This window comes from Saccopteryx bilineata, chromosome 5 (genome assembly GCF_036850765.1).
Source record: "Saccopteryx bilineata isolate mSacBil1 chromosome 5, mSacBil1_pri_phased_curated, whole genome shotgun sequence".
In the NCBI taxonomy this organism is placed as follows: domain Eukaryota; kingdom Metazoa; phylum Chordata; class Mammalia; order Chiroptera; family Emballonuridae; genus Saccopteryx; species Saccopteryx bilineata.
Genome location: NC_089494.1, coordinates 248,802,247 through 248,826,845, shown reverse-complemented (window position 1 = coordinate 248,826,845; position 24,599 = coordinate 248,802,247). Strand labels below are relative to the sequence as shown.

The 24,599-nt window shown below is 43.2% G+C and overlaps 1 protein-coding gene across 1 annotated transcript in view; it reads right to left on the bottom strand.

Annotated features, from left to right (window-relative positions):
- Window positions 1–24,599, bottom strand: part of SEL1L3 (SEL1L family member 3) — a 111,869-nt gene that overhangs the window by 10,972 nt on the left and 76,298 nt on the right. The window contains exons 16-23 of the mRNA XM_066279793.1: window positions 22,031–22,158; window positions 16,769–16,852; window positions 8,746–8,836; window positions 8,528–8,612; window positions 7,293–7,402; window positions 3,114–3,241; window positions 2,404–2,506; window positions 2,251–2,323 (exon numbers count right to left, since the gene is read on the bottom strand). Coding sequence (XP_066135890.1) covers window positions 2,251–2,323; window positions 2,404–2,506; window positions 3,114–3,241; window positions 7,293–7,402; window positions 8,528–8,612; window positions 8,746–8,836; window positions 16,769–16,852; window positions 22,031–22,158 — 802 coding nt within the window. The remainder of the gene's footprint in view (window positions 1–2,250; window positions 2,324–2,403; window positions 2,507–3,113; window positions 3,242–7,292; window positions 7,403–8,527; window positions 8,613–8,745; window positions 8,837–16,768; window positions 16,853–22,030; window positions 22,159–24,599) is intronic.

Here is a 24,599-nt window from a genome sequence, read left to right as displayed (position 1 = left end):
TGAAGGAAACGTGTGAAGGAGCGAAGACTGCTCGGGAAAGGGGAACGAAAGAGCGAGGGAGAGGAGGATGTGGAGGGACTGGTAATGAAGCCCCGGGAAAGGGAGACGAGACGGCTTCTGATAAAAGCAATTCCACCAGCCCATGAATTTTCATGGCTACCAGCTGGCATGAAATCATAAAGACAATTTTCAGCTCCTCTCACGGAATTGCATTTGTAATAATCATAACAATATTTCTACAGAGTAAAAATGACAAAGATAATTTGAAATGGAAAACACTGACAAGATGCAAAATAAATAGGCTATACCTGGCAACAAATTTTGGGACGGGACAGAATTTGCATGAGGGCAATTTATAAGCTTGGCATTACCACAGGGCGTCAAAGCTGGAAGGGCTTTGATGGTTCTCTGCTAACCCCCTCAGGTAAATCTGAGGGAAATGATTCCGTATTAGCCTCTCGGAGCAGCGACTTCTGTCTCACCATCGAAGCGGAGGTGAAACGTGCTCCTTTCATTTTTCATTATCTGTGACACAAATAATGGCTGCGCGAACGCTGAATGCCATGTCCAGTCCTAATGCGTCCGTCTGTAAATATCTCTGCTGGTCGTCACGAGCGGTCATGCCCTTTGTTAGCCACCCAAGATGGTGGAAAATTATAGCCCTCCATGAGAAGCATTTGCAACTTTGAGCACCTACTAAGTGTGAGATCCCGACGACAGGCCTCCCTCTGACTCAGCTTATTATCTAACAGGGGAGATAAACGTAATAGCTAATATTTATTGAGCGGGTTTTATATGCTAGGTAAGTATATATAATAGCTAAGATTTAACTACAGTTGTCGTTGGATAGATGTCCTGTGTATTTTTTCCCCACTGAATCCTTTTAACATCCCTGGGAAGCGGCTACTATTATAGCCTCATTTTATTGATAAGAAATTTATAGGATCAGAAAGGTGAAATAACTTGCCATAAGTCACATAGCTAATAAGTAGCCAAGCCTTGAGTCTAAGACCAAATGGAAGTAACTCCTTAACCATTGCCCTACATTAGCACAGAAAAATAATAGTAAGGAAACCACACTAAAATAAACGTTCCCTTTACAGTCTTCTTCAGAACCTCCCCCCCGAGTTCATATGGTCGGGGATTGTCATTTATCAGGGGTGCTTATTTATCACCCTATTTTATTTGTTTTGTCCCCTTTGACTGGGATAAACAGGATGAGACTTCACGCTGGAGGGGGCCTCAGAACTGGGGTTTAAGACACACAGAGGTAGAATTTGCTAGCAGATATTTTCAGTGGGAGATGTTTCAGGTCAATTTCTTAAGCTTCTTATTTTAAAAAATTACGCTTGGCCCTGGCCGGTTGGCTCAGCGGTAGAGCGTCGGCCTGGCGTGCGGGGGACCCGGGTTCGATTCCCGGCCAGGGCACATAGGAGAAGCGCCCATTTGCTTCTCCACCCACCCCCTTCCTCTCTGTCTCTCTCTTCCCCTCCCGCAGCCAAGGCTCCATTGGAGCAAAGATGGCCCGGGCACTGGGGATGGCTCCTTGGCCTCTGCCCCAGGCGCTAGAGTGTCTCTGGTCGCGGCAGAGCAACGCCCCAGAGGGGCAGAGCATCGCCCCCTGGTGGGCAGAGCGTCGCCCCTGGTGGGCGTGCCGGGTGGATCCCGGTCAGGCGCATGCGGGAGTCTGTCTGACTGTCTCTCCCCATTTCCAGCTTCAGAAAAAAAAAAAAAAAATTATGCTTACTTTGAAAAATGTAACGGTAATTGGGGTCACTTATCAACCAGACATTACGATACACCGCTAGGAAGACCCTACATCCCGTGAATGACCATCCTAATAGAATGGAATTGCATGGCCAAGGGCATGAGGGGGGAGAGGGTGATATTTCTAGTAAGAAAAAAGAATCGCTACATTTTTACATTCCCTGGCATTTTAGAAATCTTTTTTTTTTTAAAGAAAGCGAGACAGATAGATAGACAGATAGGAAGGGAGAGAGATGAAGAGATGAGAAACACTTGTAGTTGCAGCACTTTAGTTGTTCATTGATTACTGCTCATACATGCCTTGACCAGAAGGCTCCAGCTGAACCAGTGACCCCTTGCTCAAGCCAGCAACCTTGGGCTTCAAGCCAGTTAACCTTTTGGCTCAAGCCAGTGATCTCAGGGTTTCAAACCTGGGACCTCAGCATCCTAGGTTGATGCTCTATCCACTGTGCCCCACTGGTCAGGCCATCTAGGAATCTTTACCTGAGACAGACTGGAAATATTGCAGGGTCCAGGCGATGAACACAGACAGCAGGAAGGTTCCCAGGAAGTAGGTCTGCAAATACCAGAGCACAGGCAAAGTGACTGACAGAGGCAGAGAGCATGAGGGCAGGGCTGGCGGAGGACGGTCCCTACCAGAGCAGAGTGCAGGACGGCACCCCAGATGAGCCGGCAGTGAAGGTAGAGCCAGGCCAGGGAACAGGGGCTGAGGGACTCCTCGTTACTGTGGCTCCAGCACCTGCAGACACAAAGCACCTTGACGTGTCAGCCAACTTTGGTGGCATTACCCATGACTGGCATTTTCAGATCCTCAAACCCACCTCCTTCTGCTTGGGGACATGCAGGCACACTTGAGCTGAGAGACAAAGGAAGAAAGCCAGTTCTCAGGAACTGAGATCTGCCCTGAAATTCTAGAATACTGCCAGAAATAAAAAATAAAAAAAGTCACTTGTATTCTTAAAAAAAAAAAGCCAACAGGTCAAGGTGGTCCCTGCAGCATGAGGGCTGCCAGAGCTATGTGTCTGTTTCAAGTTCAGACATCAGAATGCCTCCCTATCTTGAGGAGAAACATGGTCTAATTGGACACATTATTTTTCCCACTCTTGTGGAAAACCTTGCTCAGCACTTTAACTTCAGATCAAGCTCATCGTTCTGTCTCTTCAGCCTCAGAAAGCGGAAGTCACTGTGGGTCCAGCTAAGAGTGTCCTCTAATCAAAACGAATCTTAAGCCCTTTTAATAGCAAGTGGTGTTACAAAATAAGAGTCAGGCTAACTTTAACCAGAAGCCAACAGCATCCACTTGGGTTCCTCCAGGTTCCACAGTATTAAAGAGGCTCTCAACTTACCTTTCGTACAGTTCCTGGATGATGGAGATGTTATTCGAATGGATAGCTGGGTCAATTTCCAAGAAATCCAAAATGTGATGTGGGATTATAGCACCTTCCTCAATTAGCAGGGCCAGGTTAAAAAATCCCTGAAAACAAGCCACAGACCAACCTCATCAACCTCTTATAATAAAACCCAGACACATACCCTTCATCAGAATGTAAACTTTTACAACCTTCAGATTTTTTTTTTCCGTCTCGAGTGCCAGATGGTTTTGTCATCTTCGTTGATGAATTGTTTCCCTAAATATATGCGTCTGAGAAATTTATTTGCAGGAGAACCAGGAGGTTTTCAGAGGGTGCTGGGTCCCATCTGCTCAGAAGCCACTCAACCAGGAGATCTGTCCTTTCCTGCTCACTCTCTCAAAAACAGAACTCACTAGACAATGTGCCCTTGTGTCACCAGCAGAACCAGAACACCGAGCCGTAGGCCATGTCCATCACTGACGGCTATGCCCTGGGTCACCATCAGCATGTCAGAAATCTAACAAAATGTTTTTGTGGCTGGGGGTGCTACTGATCACTGACATTCTAACCTAAGGAGTCTCTCTTATGCACAGAGTAACAGACGGGTGCTTGTCACAGCCTTCCCAGGTCGGTGTGGGAAAACTCTCACGATTCTTCTAGGCATAGACCTCCACTCTGGTACATTTCCATACATCTTCTTACATACTTTGTTTTTGACCCTCAGAGGGTAAGATCTGCCTCATCGAGCTGTGCAGGTCTAATAAAATAACAGAGTTAAGACCCTGACAGGAGTGGTGCTTCATCAAGGATAGAAGCTATTGTCCCACCTGGAGGAGATGTGCTGTCCGTCACGAGCTGAGCATGCAGCCAGACCAAGAAACAAACAAAAAACAACCTTACTTAGCATTAGGGCTTTACAAATTTCACCAGCTTCTTGCCTTTCAAAGAATGCATGGTCATGTTTTAATGACATATTCTCCTTTTGGCCTTTCTTTTCTGTTGCTACTGACAACAATCTGAATGACAGTCATCATCTATCCAGGTGTGTACACCAAGACTCACAGGCATCCTACACAGTAATCATGATAAAATAACAGCATCCAGTATTTTCTGAGTGCTTGTTCTGTGCAAGGCATTGTTCTGTTTTATATCTATATCCACTTACTCTTCATAGCAACAAACTGAGGTAGGTACTATTATCCTTCTCATGATACAGATGAGAAAACCGAGGCACAGAGAGATTAAGGAATTTGCTCAAGGTCACACAGTTGGAAAGGGGCAGAGCCAGGATTCAAACAGAAGCACACAGGGTCCAGAGTCTTCAATCTCCACCTCCGCCATGCTGCCAAATAACCTCTCAATAGATGGCAATGTTAAGTATCTTTAAGATGCACACACACATGCAGAAAATAGAATATTTCTCCACGCTTTGAAAGGAAGGTACTCTTAAAACTTAACATATAAGAAGAAAAGAAAAAAAATTACCATATTAAAATTTAAAGTTTCTGAAGAATAGAAAAATCAATGGGAATATAGACTGGAGAAATATGCAATGTAATAGCTGAAGGTTTATTATTATCTACCAGGCAAATGTATAAAAAAAACAACAACCTAATTGTGATTTAAATTTAAAAATGTATCAAAACTCCAGTAGATCAACAGGCAAAGAAGGAGCATAGAGAATTCATATAAAAATATGAAGAGCAAATTATCATAGATAAATATATGTAAAAGTGTCCCTCCCCACTAGTAATCAAATAAATATAATTTAAAATAATAAAGAAAGTATCAACTTAAAATTATTCAATTAACCAGATGAAGTCATGAAAACATTCAGTGCAAACAAAATTTCAGTTACCCTCTGCAAATAACCACTTCTTGGTGATATAGTAATTGAAAAACTGTTTCAGAAAGCAAAAAGGCAATAAACAATCATTAGGTAGCTGTAAAACCATTTAGATTGTTTGACTTGTAATACTATCCCTCAGATTATAAAGAACTTATTTAAATGAAGATAAAAGATGAAAATATGGAAATGTTTATTGTATCACTAGCTATAATTACAACACAGTAAGAAAGGACTTCCTCATCTTCCTTCTTTCATAGGCTATAATCCCACAAAAGCAAGAATATTATGGTTTTTTTCTTTTTTAAATCTTATGTTCCCACCACTAGGCAGTTTCTTAGACATGCAGGACTGAATCAGTATGTGTCAACTCAATGACCAAATTAGCAAACAAATAGTAAATGTCTACCAATAAGATAAGGCTTAATAAATTAGTCTATTAGCTCAACAGAATATGGGGCAGCAGTTAAGAGTAATAATTACAGAGCCTGCAATAAAATGCACATATTTCTACCGCATGTGAAGAGTGGCAGGTGCATTGTGGGTAACATCACAGAGATACATTTGCCTGTGGCAGGGATTGAAGGGAACATGGAGACATGACATCCCTCTGCCATGAGATGGTATTCTTTGATGTTTTTCTTTTAAAATGATCTTTTAATGTTTTTTATACCATTATCTTTCTAGAAGATGAAAATCAGATTAAAAAAACACATGGTCCAGGCCACATTTCCAGTATCAACAGGTATCATCTAAGGAAATTTGACTCTAGAGCAAATCCTTTTAGCACCAATTCGTATTTCATCTCAGAAGAAACGATAATCATGAATAGATCATGGCCACTGTGTGTAGTCAGTGCTGGGCTCCGTGCTTTACACCAAACATCTCGTAAACTATGAGGTCGATGATATTATTATTCCCAATTCACAAAGGAGAAAACGAAGACTTGGTGATTTAGGGACCTGCCATGTCCAAATTGCTATGAAGTGATAGAGATGAAGGACTTGCACCCGGGTAAAGAACCACCCTGAGGAAGGTCCGCCTTAAAAAGGTAAAAGACTAAGATAGGGATGAGTTTCCAACATTTGCTCTGTGATCAAATCCCAAAGCACAACACCAGAAGCCTGTTGCCGAAGAGGATAACCACTATTATAGCTTCTGTTGTAAAAATGACCGTGAGATCCTCACAAGAGAAACCTGATTAGCAAATGTAGAAGGAATGAGAGAAAGAGACTCATCATTAGCATGCCACAGTAATAACTGTTGCAAGATCAAAAGATACCAAAATTAATAGGCAGCAATTTGAGAATAAGGTTATTTATATAGTTGTAAACTCTCTCTCTCTAAGAAATGTATAAATTAGAAAAATGTTAGCTTTCCAGGGGAGAAACCCAGGAGAAGCCCCCTTACCCGAGTGATTGAGGTTAACCTGACCGGCAGTAAGATACCATGTATGCCTCATAGGCTACAATGAGAAGGACACATTACTTCTTGTCCCAAATGCGTAATCTCAATTTCTTCATGAGAGAACGGAAGCCAGACCCAAATCGAGGGACATTCTACAAAATACTTGACTAGTGATATTCTTAAAGAGGTCATGAAAAACAAGGAAAGACTGAGGAACTGTTACAGATTGAAGAAGACTAAAGAAATACGGCAACTAAATGCCACGTGGCGTGCTGGCACGGAAAAAGGACATTAGTGGAAAAACAAGTGAAATCCAAATAAAGTCGGAAGTGTACTTTATGGGACCGAATCAACATGGACTTCTTAGTTTGACAACAGTATTGTGGTTACGCAAGATATTCACATTTGGGGAAGCTGGATGGAGGGAACACAGCAATCCCTTGTTCTCTTGCTGTTATTTTTCTATATATCTAAAAATATTCCAAAAAAAGTCAGAGAGTCAAGTTCTATTGCTAAAGTATCGGCCCAACTACACAAGCAAACTTCTCATTTTGAGCACACTTCCACTCTCTTGAGTTTTTACCTGGTTGGGTTCGAGATGGAATCTGGTAGAAAGACTCCCGGGTATTGGAGCCGAAAGACCTGGGTTTAGTTCTGACTGCTTCGCCTGTTACCTGATTGTTTGGCCTTGAGCTCGGTATCACCTTGTCCGAGTCTCAGCACCCTCTACTATCAGATGGGTGTAATGACCCCCACCCCGCAGATGGCTGTGAGAATGGTGTGGGAAATATAGCCGGTACTCAGTAAAGGTTCCTCTGCCATCAGGGTTAGTGTCCTCGCAGGGTCTTCGCGAGGGACCTGAGGAAGTGGGTGAGAAATGACGTTGGAACCTGGGAAGCCTATCAGTTGCTGCTGTTTACCTGGGAGTCTCCGTCCAGCGCTGCCTGGGCGTACATCTGCACGGACAAGTCAAGGTCTTGGGACTGGTTTTGGTGGCCGTAGTAGTAAAGGTCTCCCATTTTCAAATACGCTGCAAGGCGAAAAGCACAGATGCATCCATTTGTCAAGTGGTTTTATTTCAGTCTGACATTTTAAATGATTGGCCCATTCCCGCGACTGAGAGTTTCTCCTACCAGAATCTTAATATAGAGCATCTTTAGGGGTTTTTTCTTTTTTAACGTGTGTTAGAAAAATTAAAAAAAAAAAAAAAGCTTTTCTGCTAAGCACCCACATTCCAGGCAGTTTCTTGCTTTGCTTGGTGGCGCCCCCAAACAGATCTATCTCAAGACTTGCAGCCCAGCCAGCCAAGGATCGGGGGGACACTTGATTTCATGTCTTACATTTTGCTGCCTGGGTTTGATGACTACAGGGCATTTCTCTACGTAAGCCACATATTTTACTTTTCCTCTGAGGAACTAGTTTTGTTTAATGTATACATCACTTAGTGTCCATTCAGAAAAATAGAATCCATGACAAGTAGTTCAAAAAAGAGGGGTGTCAACCCTGTGCAGGGGTCACCGGGGTGCTGGAAAAGCTGGAAAGGCCAATGGCAACCCCAACATCAGCAGTGCAAGAAGTTATGGCCATCCCCGGGCTAAGGGTCAGTTGGGACCATAGAGTGTCAACTGTCAAGCAGGAGCTAGGACCGTGGAAATGCAGCCACTGCCAGGGACACAGCCCAATGCAGAGAGAGAAGGGGAGAAATACTCGGGCTCCTCCACTCCTCCCGTCCTGCAATCTGAGCCTCCCACTGGCTGAGACTAATCCGAAGCCCAGAGCCAGAGTCTGGGAACCATAGTTCCTGTGGGTAGCCCCCTACCACACAGAGCAGAGCAGAGGAAGACAGGGGACCCCTCTGAGGGCAAAAAAGCAAACCACTGACTCAGAGAATCTCTCCATAAGAGCTCTCTCCCTTGGACTTGCACTGACCGGAGAAATGGTGGGTCCAAGCCTACAGGGGACAATGGGTGAGGAGACATTCACTGCACGAGGCAGAGAACAGCCTGCCGTCCTGATCTTAACAGCAGAGACTTTTCACACTTTCCCTAATTGTTTGGAAATATCACGCTGCACAGCAAGCTGTTAGATGCTTCCTGTTACTGAAGATTAAAAGCCTCCAGGGCTTCCATTTAGTACCCCGTTTTCCTATACATACCAAATGAAGGAGCATCGATTTGAAAAACAGAGAAATTATAGTATCTCCAAACACAATTAACACCCAAGTATCTCTTGGCCAGGTCCTAAGGGGGCGAAGGGGGAGAAAAAGTTAATTCATGAATATTTCGGCCGAGTGACTAATTTCGCCTCCCTGAAACCCCCATTCGTCATTCTTAACCTTAGAGCTGCTATTCCGAGAAGAATACATTTACTTACCGGCCTCTCCTCGCAGATGTGTGCTAAATTTGTCTGTGACACTTCGATTCCAGTTTCTGCTGCTAAAATATAATACAGCAAAGCTTCGTGCCTAAAAATAGACAATTAATAATAAATTTCAATATAGTGGCTATTACTAATATTCGGAGAGCTTGGTAGTCAAACCTGAGGGCACAAAATAAGCAGCTTTTTTAAAACCACAAAACCATGAGTTTGTTGTATGTGTGTATATGTTTTTAAAAATAAATACTATTGTTAAAAATACTGCAAGGGCTGATTTATTTTCTCTCTGAGAGGCTGAACTGACAGATAAGGTTGGGAGCTAGTTAATACAACAGCTACCTCTACTGGCTGAATGGTATGTCAGCTGGGCTGTCAAATCCTTCCATCTCGCTTAGAATAGACGGCGGTGTTAAAAAAAACCCCACAAACTCCTGTGCTTTTGATAGGTTTTGGTGAAGGGCTTTATGGGGCTTAGCATTCCGAACAGGCTTAATTAAAGCTGAGCTTTTGTGGCGCATTAGAAGTTTGGCAAAGGAGGGGCAGTTTACAAGGGGTTTGATCGCAATGGCCAGAAACACGCACGAATGAATAAATAAAAGCTCAACATCCCAACTACCTGAATCATCGCAAAACAACGAGACCATTTCTCCTGGTGGAAAGGTTGCCACACGAATCACAATACCAGCTCCAGCAAGGGGTCGGGGAGATGGAGATATCTGTGACCGCCGCTGGTGAGAGGGCCGATTCATGCAATGGTTCAGGTTGGGAATTCTTAGGAACACTCACACTGCTTGCCCAACAGATCTCCCTGAGAGGGTTTATTCTAAAGGAACACTCCGACACGGGCAAAGACTCTTGTGGCAACGGAGTTTATGGTAGGGGTGTTTGTTGTTGTTTTTTGTTATATATGAATAAAAAATAAAGAAAAATCTGGTAAGAACTTAAGTATATGAGAATCGGTGACTATTTAAATTAAGCTACGGTGCGGCCACTTTCAGACGAGGTAATGAAAAAAATCAAAGAGTATTTGATAAGGTTAAAAAAGATGTCTATGCAAAATCATCTATTCAGTGAAAAAATAGGCAGGGTAGAAAATAGTGCAATTCCACTTTTGCATAAAAGAAAAAACCAAATACACACATGTACACACACACACACACACACAGATATATACAGAGAAAAAATAAAACATAAAAATGATCGGCCAGAATGCTAACGGTACTTATCTCCAGGTGGTGAGAATGTAAGTAATTTTTCTTTTCCCCTTTTGACTCATCTGATTTCCTCTATTTTCTCTGTGTCGTCCAGCTTATGAGTAAGAGTTGATTTTAACCATAAAAAGTTGTTTGGAAAGCTGCTTTTTCACTTTAAGTAGCAGACATTAAGAACTCTCCCTTAATTTTCACCCCACCTGGGACGGGATTTAAGGAAGGGTGGAGGGCGCTGGGTTAGGGGACAAGGGAGGCAGACTCCACAGTCACCTTCCCTACACTGCTGAGGCAGCGTCTGCGACCACCCTGGGGACGCAGAGAGGAGACTGGGGAGTCCCATTGGAACAGCAGAACTTCAGTCAGACACCCTGCAGGTCACGGGCCACGTGGCTGCTGACACCCAAGGCAGCCGACCAACTGGCCATGACTCATTCTAAAGAGACACAAGGCCTGCTCAGCGGTGTCCCCTGCATAGGCAAGTCAGCTCACAAACCCGTAACTGTAGTGGAAATGCCACCACAGAAAGACACACAGGCATTTTTTTTTTTACAAGGACTGCAAAAGTCGTGTCTGGTGACAAGAATCCTCAGATCACACTGAGGGCGTGTGAGAGGCCCAGCAGGACACCCCCTCAATGGGCACAAGGTCCCATTCCAAAGGTCTTAGAATCTCAAGTGTCTACTGAGACACTCATGTTTGCACCAGTGCCTCAGTTTCCCTTAGGGACGGACGAGTGAACAAGATGATGTACACTTGCCCCCCAAGGGTCAAATATCAGGCTGGCTCCCACTGCTACTGTGGCTGCATGCAATGTGACTCATCTTGTTAAAACATAACAAAATGAGTTCTTCTCAGACAGCAGTCAGGTAGACTATTAGAATTTGCAGTGGGGGGCAGGGCATGAGGTTGACACGCCGGTAAAACAGAGTCACTGTTGTGCCCTTTACAAAGACAGCATCTCGTCTCTGAAGTTACTTTGCTGGTGGTAGAGGGACGGGAAAAAACAAGTTTTACAGAAAGACTTTCACTGTCCAATTCCTGTATGAGCCGGGAGGAAATTGCATAGAATCCTCATGCATTTCCTTTGCAGAAGCACTGTAATCCATCAAAAAGGGATGTCTAAAAACGTCGATGAAAATAGAAGAGCTGAACAGAAATCCACCTCTGTCCTCCATCTTGCAGAAGCAATCAGCGCTGGCCGGTGCACTCTGACCCCCCCGCCATCCATTTTCATGTATCGAAGAGCGAACTGCGAGCGAGGGTTACGACACCGGAGCCCAGACTTGCTCAGCTGATTAAGACTTCTGAGACATACCACCTCTGCAGAAACCCTCTCCACACAGTTAGTCTCCCTCCCTGCGTTTGGCTCTTAACTTACGCTTCAGCAGAAACTGCCTAGAAGTTATGAATTACAGGGATTTCTATATGCACACGCATGGAACAGTCATTTCCTCAGCATTTGCTGTGTGCTGGAAGCCCAAAAAAAACAAGCCACAAAACTGTACTGTCCTTCCAGAAATTCCCTCGTGGTTTAGGAAGCCAACCAGAGCTTCAAGTTTTATTTCCAATGCACTCAAGCGAAACAGCCCCCCAGACGGCCATTCCGATGGGGAGGTGGGGTGGACGCGGCAAGGAGGCAATTTAGAGTAAAGAATGAGGTTAGGGACACATTAACTAACCTCCCACTGCAAAGTCGGCATATATACTTGTAGAACTTTTCCTAATGACGCTTTGTAGCCGATCCTTGGCTTGCTGGGCTGTGAACTGAGAATTTGACTATCTCTGAGCAGGTTCTCAAACAACTGTTTTATTTTCTCTGTGCCCCTTTCTCACGATGCCTGAAGCCGCTCCAACGGGAAGGATGAAGAAGAATCCTGGGGTCTCAGTGGAATTCAGGACCCCTGTTCTTTTGCCAAAAGGTGAATCTCTTTTGATGGGAACTTAGCATGCTTACTTCTCTCTCTTTTTTCTTTTTAATTCATTGATTTTTTTTTTGTTTTTAAAGAGAGAGAGAGGAAGGAGGAGGAGAAATGGAGACACATTGACTTGTTGTTCCCTTTATTTATGCATTCATTGGTTGATTCTTATATGTGCCCTGACTGGGGATGGAGCCTGGAACCTTGTCATATGGGGACAACACTCTCACCAGCTGAGCTTCCGGGCCAAGGGACATGCCTGCCTGTCTTGCTTCAAGCCCACCATAAGTGGGCAAACCTCCTGGGTTAAGTGTTTGGGGTGTATTTAAGACATAGGACAATAAAATACATTGCTCATGATAAAACACACACTGGGGGAAGGTGGAGGGAAATGAAAGATGACAGCTGGCTTTTCCTCAGCTGGTTTCTCCGGGTGTCCGAGGACAGCCTCAGGCACGACAATGCTATCATCCATATTATGCCTATCCAGCTAAAAGCCCTTTCCTCAAACATGCTCCTCTTTCAAACCATCCCATATAAATCTTGGAGCAACACAGAAAAGCACAGGCTCATCAAACTGACACGTGTAATTTGAAAATAACGTCCAGAATAAATTCACTCACAGAGAGTGTAAAAGGGGGGTGGACTTGGGACATTGATGGATGATTTAGTTCTGTTCTGGCAAAATAGATGGCGCCCCCAAAAAAGCCATGTTGTGGGGAGGCCATGCTCCTATATTTGCTACTTAACCCCTGGGGGCAGGCTTGGGAGCTCAGAAAGATGAAAGCAGTGTCTCAAATATATTTTGACCAAAAAAAATTTCCCCTTGTAATGGGGACTAGATGTTTCTCCTGTTTGCATGAAAAGGCCTCACATTCATGTTGAGTCTTACCTTTAACAATATTTTAGCACCAGAATCAAGACTGGCAAAGATTAGAGAAACAATGCATAGATGATTTGCAGGATAATAAATCATTTCGGAAAACAATTGGCATTATCTTGTAAAGGCCAATATGTGACTCTACTCCTAAGTTTATATTTTAGAAACACTTTCTAAATGGGTCAGAATATCCATAAAAAATGTTCATGGAAGGAAATCTTATCTTTTGCGACAACATGGATGGACCTGTAATCTATTATGTTAAGTGAAATAAGCCAGGCAGAGAAAGGAAAATATCATATGACCTCACTCATTTGAGGAATCCAATGAACAATGTGAACTGAGGAACGGAATAGAGACAGAGGCGGGATCAAAGGGACCAGAGGGAAAGGGGATGAGAGGATGGGATCAGAGAAGGGAAAGAGATTAGTGAAATTATCTATACATAACACAGTGTTATAGAGAGCAGGACAGTAAATCCTGGAGGGAAGAGGGAAGGCGTTGAGGGGAGGGGGGCAGGGGAGATGTTGAGGAGAACATGGTGGGGGGATGTATTCAGCGGGACACTTGAATCTGTGTAAACACAATAAATTAAAATAAATAATAATAAAAAAAGTTCATGGCCACATTGTTCTCAAAAAAAAAAAAAAAAAAAAAGGAACCAACCTAAATAAATATGTGTTAAGATATGCATGGGTAAGTACATTGTGGTGTATGATAGCAACAAAAACGAATGATCTACAGAAACATGCATCAAAATATACGAATCTCAGAAACATAATGCCAAGTGTCATGCAGCAGTTGAAGATTCACGTATAATATTCTAATAATAGAAAGCTCAGAAACAAGCCAAACTAAATAAATCTATTGCTTAGGAATACAACCATGTATAGCAAAAACTATTAGGAGCAAAATTTAGGGTGCTGGTTATTTCTGGGTCCTGGGATGGGGGTGGGTTTAATCTGGGAGGGACATGTAATAGAGGGGCTTCCACAGTTCCTTCTCTTAAGTGGGGTGGTAGATTTACAGGTGTTCGTTTTTTTGTTATGCTTTGGACTTACACATATATCACATATTATTTTGTGTGTTATCAACTATGATAGGATGAAAGAAGAGAAAAAGAACTCAAATGGCTCATGCCTCTTCTCCAGCCCAAATGCTCAGCACCTTTTACCTGGGTTATTTGAGTCAGTTGTTTGGTTAAGCATCGCAGAACCCAGCTGTCGTGTCCCCACCCTCTCTCAAGACCATCAATGGCTTCCTGCTGGTAAACAAATTAAGTAAAGAGTATATAACCTTCCATTCAAAATTCCATAAAATAGCACCTCTTTGGTCTTGTTATATATCACTCCCTCAAGGCAAATTAGGTGGCTTAACATTTTCTGGACACTCCCAGAATTTTCTTATCTCTTTGCCTTTGTTCCTGTGAGTCTCTTCCCAAGAAATGGCTAACTGGACATTCTACCCACCCCTCAAGGCCTCCATGGTAGAGGCTGGCTTAAGTCCCCCGAAACCATTCATTTTAATTTTTCTTAAGTGAAAAGTGAGGTGGCAGAAAGACAGATTCCCACATGTACCCTAATTGGGATTCACCTGGCAAGCCTTTTATGGGGCAATGCTCTGCCAATCTGAGGCCGTTGCTCTGTTGCTTGGCAACCAAGCTATTTTAGTGCCTGAGGTGAGACCATGGAGCCATCCTCAGTGCCTGGAACCAACTTGCTCTAACCGAGCCATGGCTGCAGGAGGGGAAGAGAGAGATACAAAGACAGAGAAGGGAGAAGGGCAGGGGTGGAAAGTAGATGGTTGCTTCTCCTGTGTGCCCTGACTAGGAATCGAACCCAGGACATCCACACACTGGGCCATCACTCTACCGCTGAGCCAACTGGCCAGGGCCAGATAGCATCTTCTCCTCCTCAGAATCCCCAATGTTCTTCATGTAGTACTTAAGTTATGTTTGTTCTATTTGCCTCAGTTCATGCACTCAGGAAGTTTTTCAGCACCTCCCAGGTGCCACTAGGGGGTGGGCCCTGGGATACAAGTCACAGGGCAATCAACAAGTAAAAAGCAATCATGATCCCTGGAAGAAGCAAAGGGATTAGGAAGTTAAGCAAGACTTCTGGGCAAGTGCAAAGGCCCAGAGGTCAGGCAGAACATAGGCCATGTGAGAAACTGTAGGTAGCTCAGCATGAAGAAGAGCTGAGGCAGCCAACAACCCGAGCCCAACTTGCTGATATCCCTGCAGCTTACGGCAAGGCGCCCTGCATGGGAGTGGGCTCAGAAAGATCTGCTGAACAGAGTCCAAACTCACAGACAGTGTAGAACACACTTAATTCGCCCATCTTCTCCCCCACTGCCCCCAAAAACAGTCTCCTTTAGCTGAATATTCTAATTCATCTTGGCTTTCACAGCAAATTCTTGAATGTTAAAATGATGTTAAATTCAAAAGTAGACAAAAACGATAAACTATTGACAGATCCTCTCTTTACGGGAAAATCTGTCAGACATTATGGTGTGTGTGTGTGTGTGTGTGTGAAGGCTGTTCACAGATGTGGTCTCCCTTTGGGAAAGCCCCATATATAAACACTTTGGGGTGTGTGTGTGTGTGTGTGTATGTGTGTAGGTAGTTCACAGATGTGGTCTCCCTTTGGGAAAGCCCCATATATAAACACTTTGGGGTGTGTGTGTGTGTGTGTAGGCTGTTCACAGATGTGGTCTCCCTTTGGGAAAGCCCCATATATAAACACTTTGATCTCCAAATACTTAGTCCCCTCTAAGACGCTTGTGAGGAGCACAGGATGGGAAGTGTGGAAGGCGAGACTAGAGAATAAAGTCAAATTTGGGAGTTTTGCAAGATAAAACAGCACAAAAATTGTAAGATGTGTCAATCAGAAAATACTAATTTCATTAGAAGTTTCTTTCCTATTGAGCAGCGCGAGGCCACAGAGCGCAGGCTGTTAGTAATAAACATTTTTGTTTGGTGCTTTCCTCACTGGGCTCGTTTCCCCTGCATTGTCTAATTTAAGCTTCTCCATTGCTCACATGCGATCTGTTGATTACATGGGCACCTACGGACCAAGGGAGGAAACAGCCTTCTTGTGGACTTCTATTTAAATTGTTAATTAAGGTTCAGATCAGAGTATGATTGATGACATGTCTGGTCTAATGTCTTTGAGGCAGTGTTCCAAAGGGATACACGCAGATTTGCATAGCCTTTTTAGTTATTACTGAAATACCCAGACCATTTAGGCAATAAAGCAGCCTAGAAAAGGTAGCCCGAGGGAAAAGTAAGAGGGAGTGCTGGAGCCAACAGAAGAAGTGTAACAGATGAAGTCAGGGAAAGTTTGGAGTGCTGTGCCCTTATTCGTTAAGTCAGGTGACAGCAAACTGCGTGGGGGGACCTGACGTCCTCATGTGCAGAGTCCTGGGGCGCTCTTCATCCCATCGAGCGCTGGCTGAGATCTGCTAACTCTATCAGAAGAAGGTCAGGAAGGCAGGTGGTTTGGCTGTGATCTCAGAGGCCTGGTGAGTGATTTCTTGCAAGCCCAGGTTCCCGGCCACAGAAGATGCAGTCAAATTATCTACGGAAGGAGGTAGCTTGAGGCCGTTCTCTTCTTCCTACAAACAGGGCAGAAATCCTGGACCTCCTGTGACCTGCCCGCCCAGTGGCAGAGGGTCAGCTAAGATCCCCTGTGCTGTGCTTAGACTCTAAAACCAGGAGAAAGAAGCGTGAAAGGAAGAGAAGTCAACATAGGCATGTGTCTCTCAACTTGATGAATGTGAATGCTCCCCTTCGAGAACTAATTTTTGTGTATAATTAAACATGGAAATGCTATGTTTTCCAATCAACAGCCAATCAATCTGCGATACTACGAATAGTATTGCCGCCGAGAGGCCGTGATTTCCCTGCAAATTGCTTTTCTGGTTGCATTTTAAGCTCCATCTCACGAGACGACGGTGACAGATTGAAAGGTAAGGGCTGACAAAGTTCACACTCACACGGGTCCCGAGCTTACCACGAGCCCTCCAGGTAGGCGTTGAGGCCTTTACGAATGACGTGGCCCAAGTAGCCGTTCTTCTCAGCTATGTGCTTTGCCCACCTGAAAAGGAGAGAGAAAAAAATTATCCAAACTGTGGCAAACTAAATAATTGCTTTTTTTCTGCATATGATCTCAATAAATCCCACTTGGGGAATATTTTGCATGTTAGACTTTTTGTAGAGCAACAAACCGGAACTGAATGTTAAGAAGGTAAAGAGAGATGCATTTTGAGAGCTTTGCATTCAGTGCCTTTCTAAGCAGTGCTGAGTTGTTATGTATGGAAACAAAGACATGGGAGGTTCCCAAGGAATAATAGGCACCAAATACAGGAAAAGATCATCTTTCTTTTGACATCTGTATGGTAATTAGTTGATATTAATTTTCTTGTTCTACCTTTTATTTATTTCAGAATGGGGATTTATAACACGGCTTGGATTTGCTTTTTAAGATTTTATTGATTGATTTTAGAGAGAGGAGAGAGAGAAAGGTGGGGAGAGAAGCGGAAAGCATCAACTCATAGTTGCTTCTTGCTTATATGAGCTTTGACTGGGCAAGCCCAGGGTTTGGAACCAGCAACCTCAGCGTTCCAGGTCAACACTTTATCCACTGTGCCACCACAGGTCAGGCGAATTTGGGTATATTTTAAATTTTATTTTTTGATTTGGATTATTTTATTTTTTAATTACAGTTTACATTCAATATTATTTTATACTAGTTTCAGGGGTACAGCATAGTGGTTAATCACATACTTTGCAAAGCGGTGCCCCGATATTTTCCATACCCACCTGGCACCGTATATAGTTGATCCAATATTACTGACTCCATTCCCTATGCTGTACTTTACATCCCTGTTGCTATTTTGTAACTATCAATCTGTACTTCTTAATTCCTCTAAACTTGGAAAAGATAATCTTTACCGAGAGTTCTAATACTTTATTAAAATATTTTTACTGATTTACTATAAGGTTCCTTATTTTGTTTCTGCTCCCTAATTTATGAGGAGATTTAATAATGAAATAGTCTATTGTAATCTTTAGATTTACAACTACTAAAAGACTATTATAATAATACATAACTAACAAGCTAATGAAATGGGAATATAGAATATTTTTTTAAAAAGATTTGATTAATGTAAAGGAAGAGCAAGAAAAGAAGGGGAAAAGGCACAAACACAGATGAAACAGGAAGGAATAAATAGTAAAATGATAGATTTAAAGCCAAATATATCCATAATTAAACGTTTGTGGTCTAAATACACCAATAAAATACTAAAATTGTCATACTGAATAAAAAATACACAAAAACCCAAATAGCTGCTGCTTATTAAGAGACACATAAAATAAGGAGAAAGATTGAAAGTAAAAAGGTAATAAAAAAAAATAGAACATGCAATTTTAACTAAAAAAAGCCAGTATAACTATACCAACATCAAAAAAATATAGACTTGGGCCCTGGCCAGTTGACTCAGTGGTAGAATATCAGTCCAGCATGTGGAAGTCCCGGGTTTGATTCCCGGTGAGGGCACACAGGAGAAGCACCCATCTGCTTCTCCACCCTTCCCCCTCTCGTCCCTCTCTATTTCTCTCTTTCCCTCCCGCAGCCAACGCTCCATTGGAGCAGTTGGCCTGGGTGCTGAGGATGGCTCCATGGCCTCTGCCTCAGGTGCTAGAATGGCTCCAGTAGCAAGAAGCAATGCCCCAGATTGGCACAGCATTGCCCCCTGGTGGCCATGCTGGGTGGATCCCAGTTGGGCGCATGCGGGAGTCTGCCACCCTGCTTCTAACTTCAGAAAAATACAAAAATAAATAAATAAATAAACAGACAAACAAACAAATAAATAAATGTAGACTTGAAGGGCCAAGACCATCAGCAGAGATCAAGAGGACACTAAAGTGATAAAGGGATCAACAAGTAAGAAAAAAATTCTCAATCTGGGTGACCCCATAATAGTGTTCACAATATCTAGTGCAAAACTGACAAAACTGAAAGGAGAGAAAGACAAGTATACACTCAAAGAGGAATATTTTAACACACTTCTTTCAATAACTGATGTAACAAGTAGAAAAAAAAATCAGGAAGCGTATGGAAGATCTAGCCAACACAATTAACCAACTTGACATAATTGATAATTAAATATGTAGAACATGGTGCTCTACAAGTTCAGAAAATATGCTCTTTTTAAGAGATCATACAGCCTGTATCAAAACTGACCATATGTTGGTTATAAAGCAAAGCCTCAATGCACTTCAAAGGACTGGATTCATTCAGACTATATTCTCTGATCACAATGTAATTAAGCTAGAAATCAATAACAAAAGGGTAACAGAAATCTATGAAATATATGAATGTTCACACTAAATATCCTAACTAAAAGACTCAAGTCTGTCTCAGGCAAGTTTTAGATCAGATAGTTTTGCCCTCAAATGTCTTAAAACAACCTTTTGACCTGACCAGGTGGTGGCGCAGTGGATAGAGCGTCGGACTAGGATGTGCAGGACCTAAGTTCGAGACCCCGAGGTCGCCAGCTTGAGCACGGGCTCATCTGGTTTGCGCAAAGCTCACCAGCTTGGACCCAAGGTTGCTGGCTTGAGCAAAGGGTTACTCGGTCTGCTGTAGCCCCACGGTCAAGGCACATATGAGAAAGCAATCAATGAACAACTAAGGTGCTACAATGAAAAACTGATGATTGATGCTTCTCATCTCTCTCCGTTTCTGTCTGTCTGTCCCTGTTTATCCCTCTCTCTGACAAAAAAAAAAAAACATCAACAAAAAAAACCAAATAAAAACAACAACCTTTTGGAGAGCCAGACTCTAGGTGCGAGAGTAATCTAATGCAGAGGTCTGCAAACGTTTTTCCTATAAATGGTAAGACAATAAATATTTTAAGCTTTGTGAGCCACATATGAGCTCAGTTGCATAGTTTTCTTTGTCTGCTTTACAACCCTTTCAAAATGTAGAAAGCATTCTCAGCTCTTTGGTGGGCCATAGGTCATGTGTGGGCCAAGTTTGCCAACCCCTGTAAAACATCAGATATGTATGACATCAAAAGGTGCCTCCTGTTCACTGTTGTCCAGGAAGCTACTACAGGATATGTGCTAACAAAACACAGGAGTAAACCAAGAAAGGAAGAAATAGGGCCCAACGAAGAGGACCAAAAAAGAGATGAAGGGAAAAGGAGTCCCCACAATGACGACAAAGTTAATTTCAGGAGGGCAGCTCTGTCCTGAACAGACTCCAGAAGAGACGTCCCCAAGACGATGGACAGAATCCCTGGTACGTCTGGACCAACTGAGAAGAAGTTGAGACAACTGTAGAAGAATTTGAAGATCGAGTACATAGAAAATAAGTACATAAAAAGCCAAGCAACTAAAGACCAATAAAATGCAATTACTACTCTATAGAAAACACAAAGTTGTGCAAGAAAAAAATAAAGATAGTCATAGAACACCACATAGCTCAGCTGTGAATAGCATGAATGTAGTCAAAATCATGTACACCCCAATACTAATCGATCCAAAATAATGGCATATTCATGGGGAAGATGGGAGAGAACAAAAGTGTGGAATGTGCGGCAGCAGGTGGCACAGTGAGAGGACATACTTTATCTTTCAGTGCGGGGCACCATTACACAGTGCCTATAGCAAAGGTGATGACCAATAGTGGGACAAGCGTGTTATTTAGCGGTAGAGGCAAATAAAAAACTAAGTTTAAAATGGAAAGTGATTTTTTTTTTTTTTTGACAGGGACAGAGAGAGAGAGACAGAGAGAGAAACAGATAGGGACAGACAGGAAGGGAGAGAGATGAGAAGCATCAATTCTTCATTGCGGCTCCTTAGTTGTTCATTGATTGCTTTCTCATATGTGCCTTGACCAGGGGGCTCCAGCCAAGCCAGTGACCCCTTGCTCAAGCCAGTGACCTTGGGCTTCCAGCCAGCAACCTTTGGGCTCAAGCCAGCGACCATGGGGTCATGTCTATGATCCTGCGCTCAAGCCGGCGACCTTGGAGTTTCGAACCTGGGTCTGCAGCATCCCAGGCCGATGCTCCATTCACTGTGCCACTGCCTGGTCAGACTATTTTTTTATATTTTTAATTAAAGTCTTTTAACTTTTGTCTCGTCAGATTATTTGGATCTTTAAACCAGGTGCACTATATCAGTTTTTAAATAGATAAAAATAAAAATGAAAAACTTTTTCCTTTCTTTATTAAGAAATTTTATTTATTTTCTTCTACTCTACAACCTTGAATGGAGCCCAATATAAAAATAATATTTTAAAAATTAAAAAGAAGTGAGGAACTCTCTTTTGAAGGCACATAGTCCCCTTAATCACAGTTTCGCTTTCTGAGGTTTCAGTTATTCCCAGTCAATTGTGGTCCAAAAATATTAAATAAAAAGTTCCAGAAATGACAACTCATAAGTTTTAGTGTGTGCCATTATTAGTAGTGTGACGGAATCGTGAGCCATCCCACTCTGTCCTGGCTGGGACGTGACTTGTCTCCTTGTCCTGCATCTCCAGGCTGTGGACACGCCCCATCATGCTGTGGTCACGTGGAAGCTGTCTCGGCTATCAGACTGACTATCGCATCATCGTAGTGCTTGTGTCCAAGTCACCCTTTTTTTCTTTTTCTTTTTTTTTTTTTATACAGAGACAGAGAGAGAGTCAGAGAGAGGGATAGATAGGGACAGACAGACAGGTATGGAGAGAGATGAGCAGCATCAATCATCAGTTTTTCGTGGCAACACCTTAGTTGTTCATTGATTGCTTCTCATATGTGCCTTGACCGTGGGGCTACAGCAGACCAAGTAACCCCTTGCTTGAGCCAGCGACCTTGGGTCCAAGCTGGTGAGTTTTGCTCAAACCAGATGAGCCCACGCTCAAGCTGGCAATCTTGGGGTCTCGAACCTGGGTCTTCTGCATCCCAGTCCGATGCTCTATCCACTGTGCCACCGCCTGGTCAGGCCAAGTCACCCTTATTTTACTTACTAATGGCCCCGAAATGGAAGAGTCGTGATGCTGGCTATTCAGATGTGCCCAAAGAGAAGCCATAAAGTGCTTCCTTTAAGTGCAAAGTTCTGTACTTTTAGGAAAAAAACTCAAACACAGGATCTGTAGGGTTTGGTACTTTCTGTGGTTTCAGGCATCCACTGGGGGTCTTGGGATATATCCCCCAAGGAGAAGGGGGGACTACGGTATTGTAGGTGGCTTTCCCGCCATACACAACATCTGATAGATTCTTACACGACAGCCTTCTCGGGGTCTCTAGGGAACGTCTCCAGGTTGCCTGTTATGTAGTAGAGAGAACACCACAGGGTTCCTTCGATGTGTCCGCCTTGCGCAGCCTTATGGAAATATTCACCAGCTAAAGTCTGCAAAGAGAGATGAACGAAAGGTCACTCGCCTTAGTGAGGGGTCCTCCTGGCTGGGCCGGTTTCACCAGAGCCAGAGTATTTTCTCAGGCTTATTACTTCTGATAGCTTTAGGAAAACCAAGTCTGATAGCTTTAAGAAAGTCAAGTTCAAGGAAGATAGCCAACCATGGAAGACATCCTCTGGATGTGATAACCTCAACCGCAGATACACTGTTGAATAGGCTTGCCCAATAAGTAAGACAGCGTGTAACTAACTACAAATTATCACTGTCATCTCATTTGATACTCACATAACCCCTGACAGCAAAGACTGTATCAGAAGGCACACCAGGTGAAAATTCAGGCATTTGCTTTCCTAACCTTGCTTAAGACCTTTCTTCAAACTCACGCACAAAACTGCATTTCCAGTAGGAAGGTGAGAATTAGAAAACGACAGTAAAAAAATCCATGCTCCCAGATATGTGGGAGGATTCTTGCAATGCATAAAAATATACAGCCTCACAGGTAGTCAGAGAGAGGTAGAGGGGAAAAAATAACACTTAGACAGGTATATGTTCCGTTGATTCCTATTATTTTTCCGAGGCAGTTAACTGATGTTTTTAAGCATGGGCTTTGGAGTCATAGGCGTGGGTTCAAATCTCAGCTCTGCTCCATACTAGCTGTGTGGTTGTGGGCATGTTAGTTAATCTTTCCACTTGAGAAATTAATTCAATTTTTTCAGCTGAAAAATGTGGAGTCTGATAGTATCTAGCATGAAAGATTGCTGCAAAGTTAAAGAGGAGAAAACAAATTCTCGGCTGCAGCTGGATAGCTCAGTTGATTAGAGTGTCCTCCCCATATGCCAAGGTTGTGAGTTCGATCCCCAGTCAGGGCTTATATAAGAATCAACTAGTGTGTGTGTGTGTGTGTGGGGGGGGGTGAACACATAATACATTGCACAGAAGATGTGTTGTACAATTGTGCACCTGACGCCTATATAATTAAGTAAATAATATTAGGCAGCAAAAATAATCATAGTACTAATAAAATAAAAACGTGCTATTTATATTTAAAAACCTTAACCAATGAATGTATATATAAATAAGTGGAACAACAAATCAATGTGTTTATTTTCTCCCTCTCCCCTTTATTCTCTCTAACATCAATCAATAAATACAATTTTAAAAAAGAAAACAAATTCTCTAGGCTTTTCATTGTGCTTCACTGGAAAACAATCTGACTCCCCATCCCCAGATCCGCTGCTGCCCATCCCGTAAACGCCCCATTTCTTTCCATCCCAATAAATGCCGTATGCCCCAGTTATCCTGACTCCTCCCCCTTCACACCTCATAATCAGTCATCAGCAAATCCCGTCACCCTGACCTTCAAAATATATCCAGACTCTAGTCACCTCGCAGCCCCTCCGGTGAAACTGCCCACCCCCTCTCACGTGAAGTAGTGCCCTAACCCCGTTCCTTCTCTTGTCTCCTGTAGGCTAACCTCTGCTCACATCCGGGAGCCTTTTAGAACACAGCGCACCCCGCCCCATTCAAAGCTGCCCAGTGCTCTCCTATCTTACTCAGAGCGGCTGCGTCATCACTGATCTGGCACCAGCCTCCCTGACCTTACCTTCCACCTCCCCATCTCCTCTGCTTTCTGCTCTTCCTTGAGCTTCCTCCCAGAGCTTTCACCCTGGCTGTTCCCTCTTTCTGGAATGTTCTCTTTGAGATCCACCAGATCCCTTTAGGAGCTGTACAATGTCACATTATTAGAGAGACCTTCCCCAATCTCCCTTATAAAACAGGAATCCCCGATCTCTACCCTCCTTGTCCTCCATTTCCTGCTCTATTTCTCCCCATAACATCCTCAGGTTTTATACTTAGTAACTGATTGTCTTTCTTCCCCATTGGAATGTAAGCTTCCTAAGAGTAGAGGCTGGTTTTTGCCTGCTGCTGTACCCTCAGTGCCTGGGGGCGTGCCTGGCCTTGAGTGGGTGCTCAATGAATTCCGCTCAATGTAGTGGTGCACAGGTTATTTTTGTCATCATCAATATTATTATTAACAGGGAGCTTCCATGTTACACAGGGGTCCAGGTCCTAACTTCAATAAGTATGTGATGCTAAGTCACACACCTTTCAGAGCCTTGGTTGTTTATTCTGTAAAATGGGTTTAATAACAGTAAACTCCAGAGGTAGTTAGGACGACCTGGGACTGAGCATGTAAACCCTCTGTGAGTGTCTGGCACAGAGGAAGTGCTCAGCAAACACCAGAGATTATCACTGTTACTTTCATTATTTTTGAATCTGTTTTAATATCAGGCCACCTTATCCGAACCCAGCTCTCTTCCAGAAAGATCAATCTTTGCACTGTCTCTTGGTTTCTTGCTCATTCTCACCTGGTATCATCTCCCTGTCCCTCAGGACAGGAAGTCTCCTTCCTACAGGAAGCCTTCCTGACTGC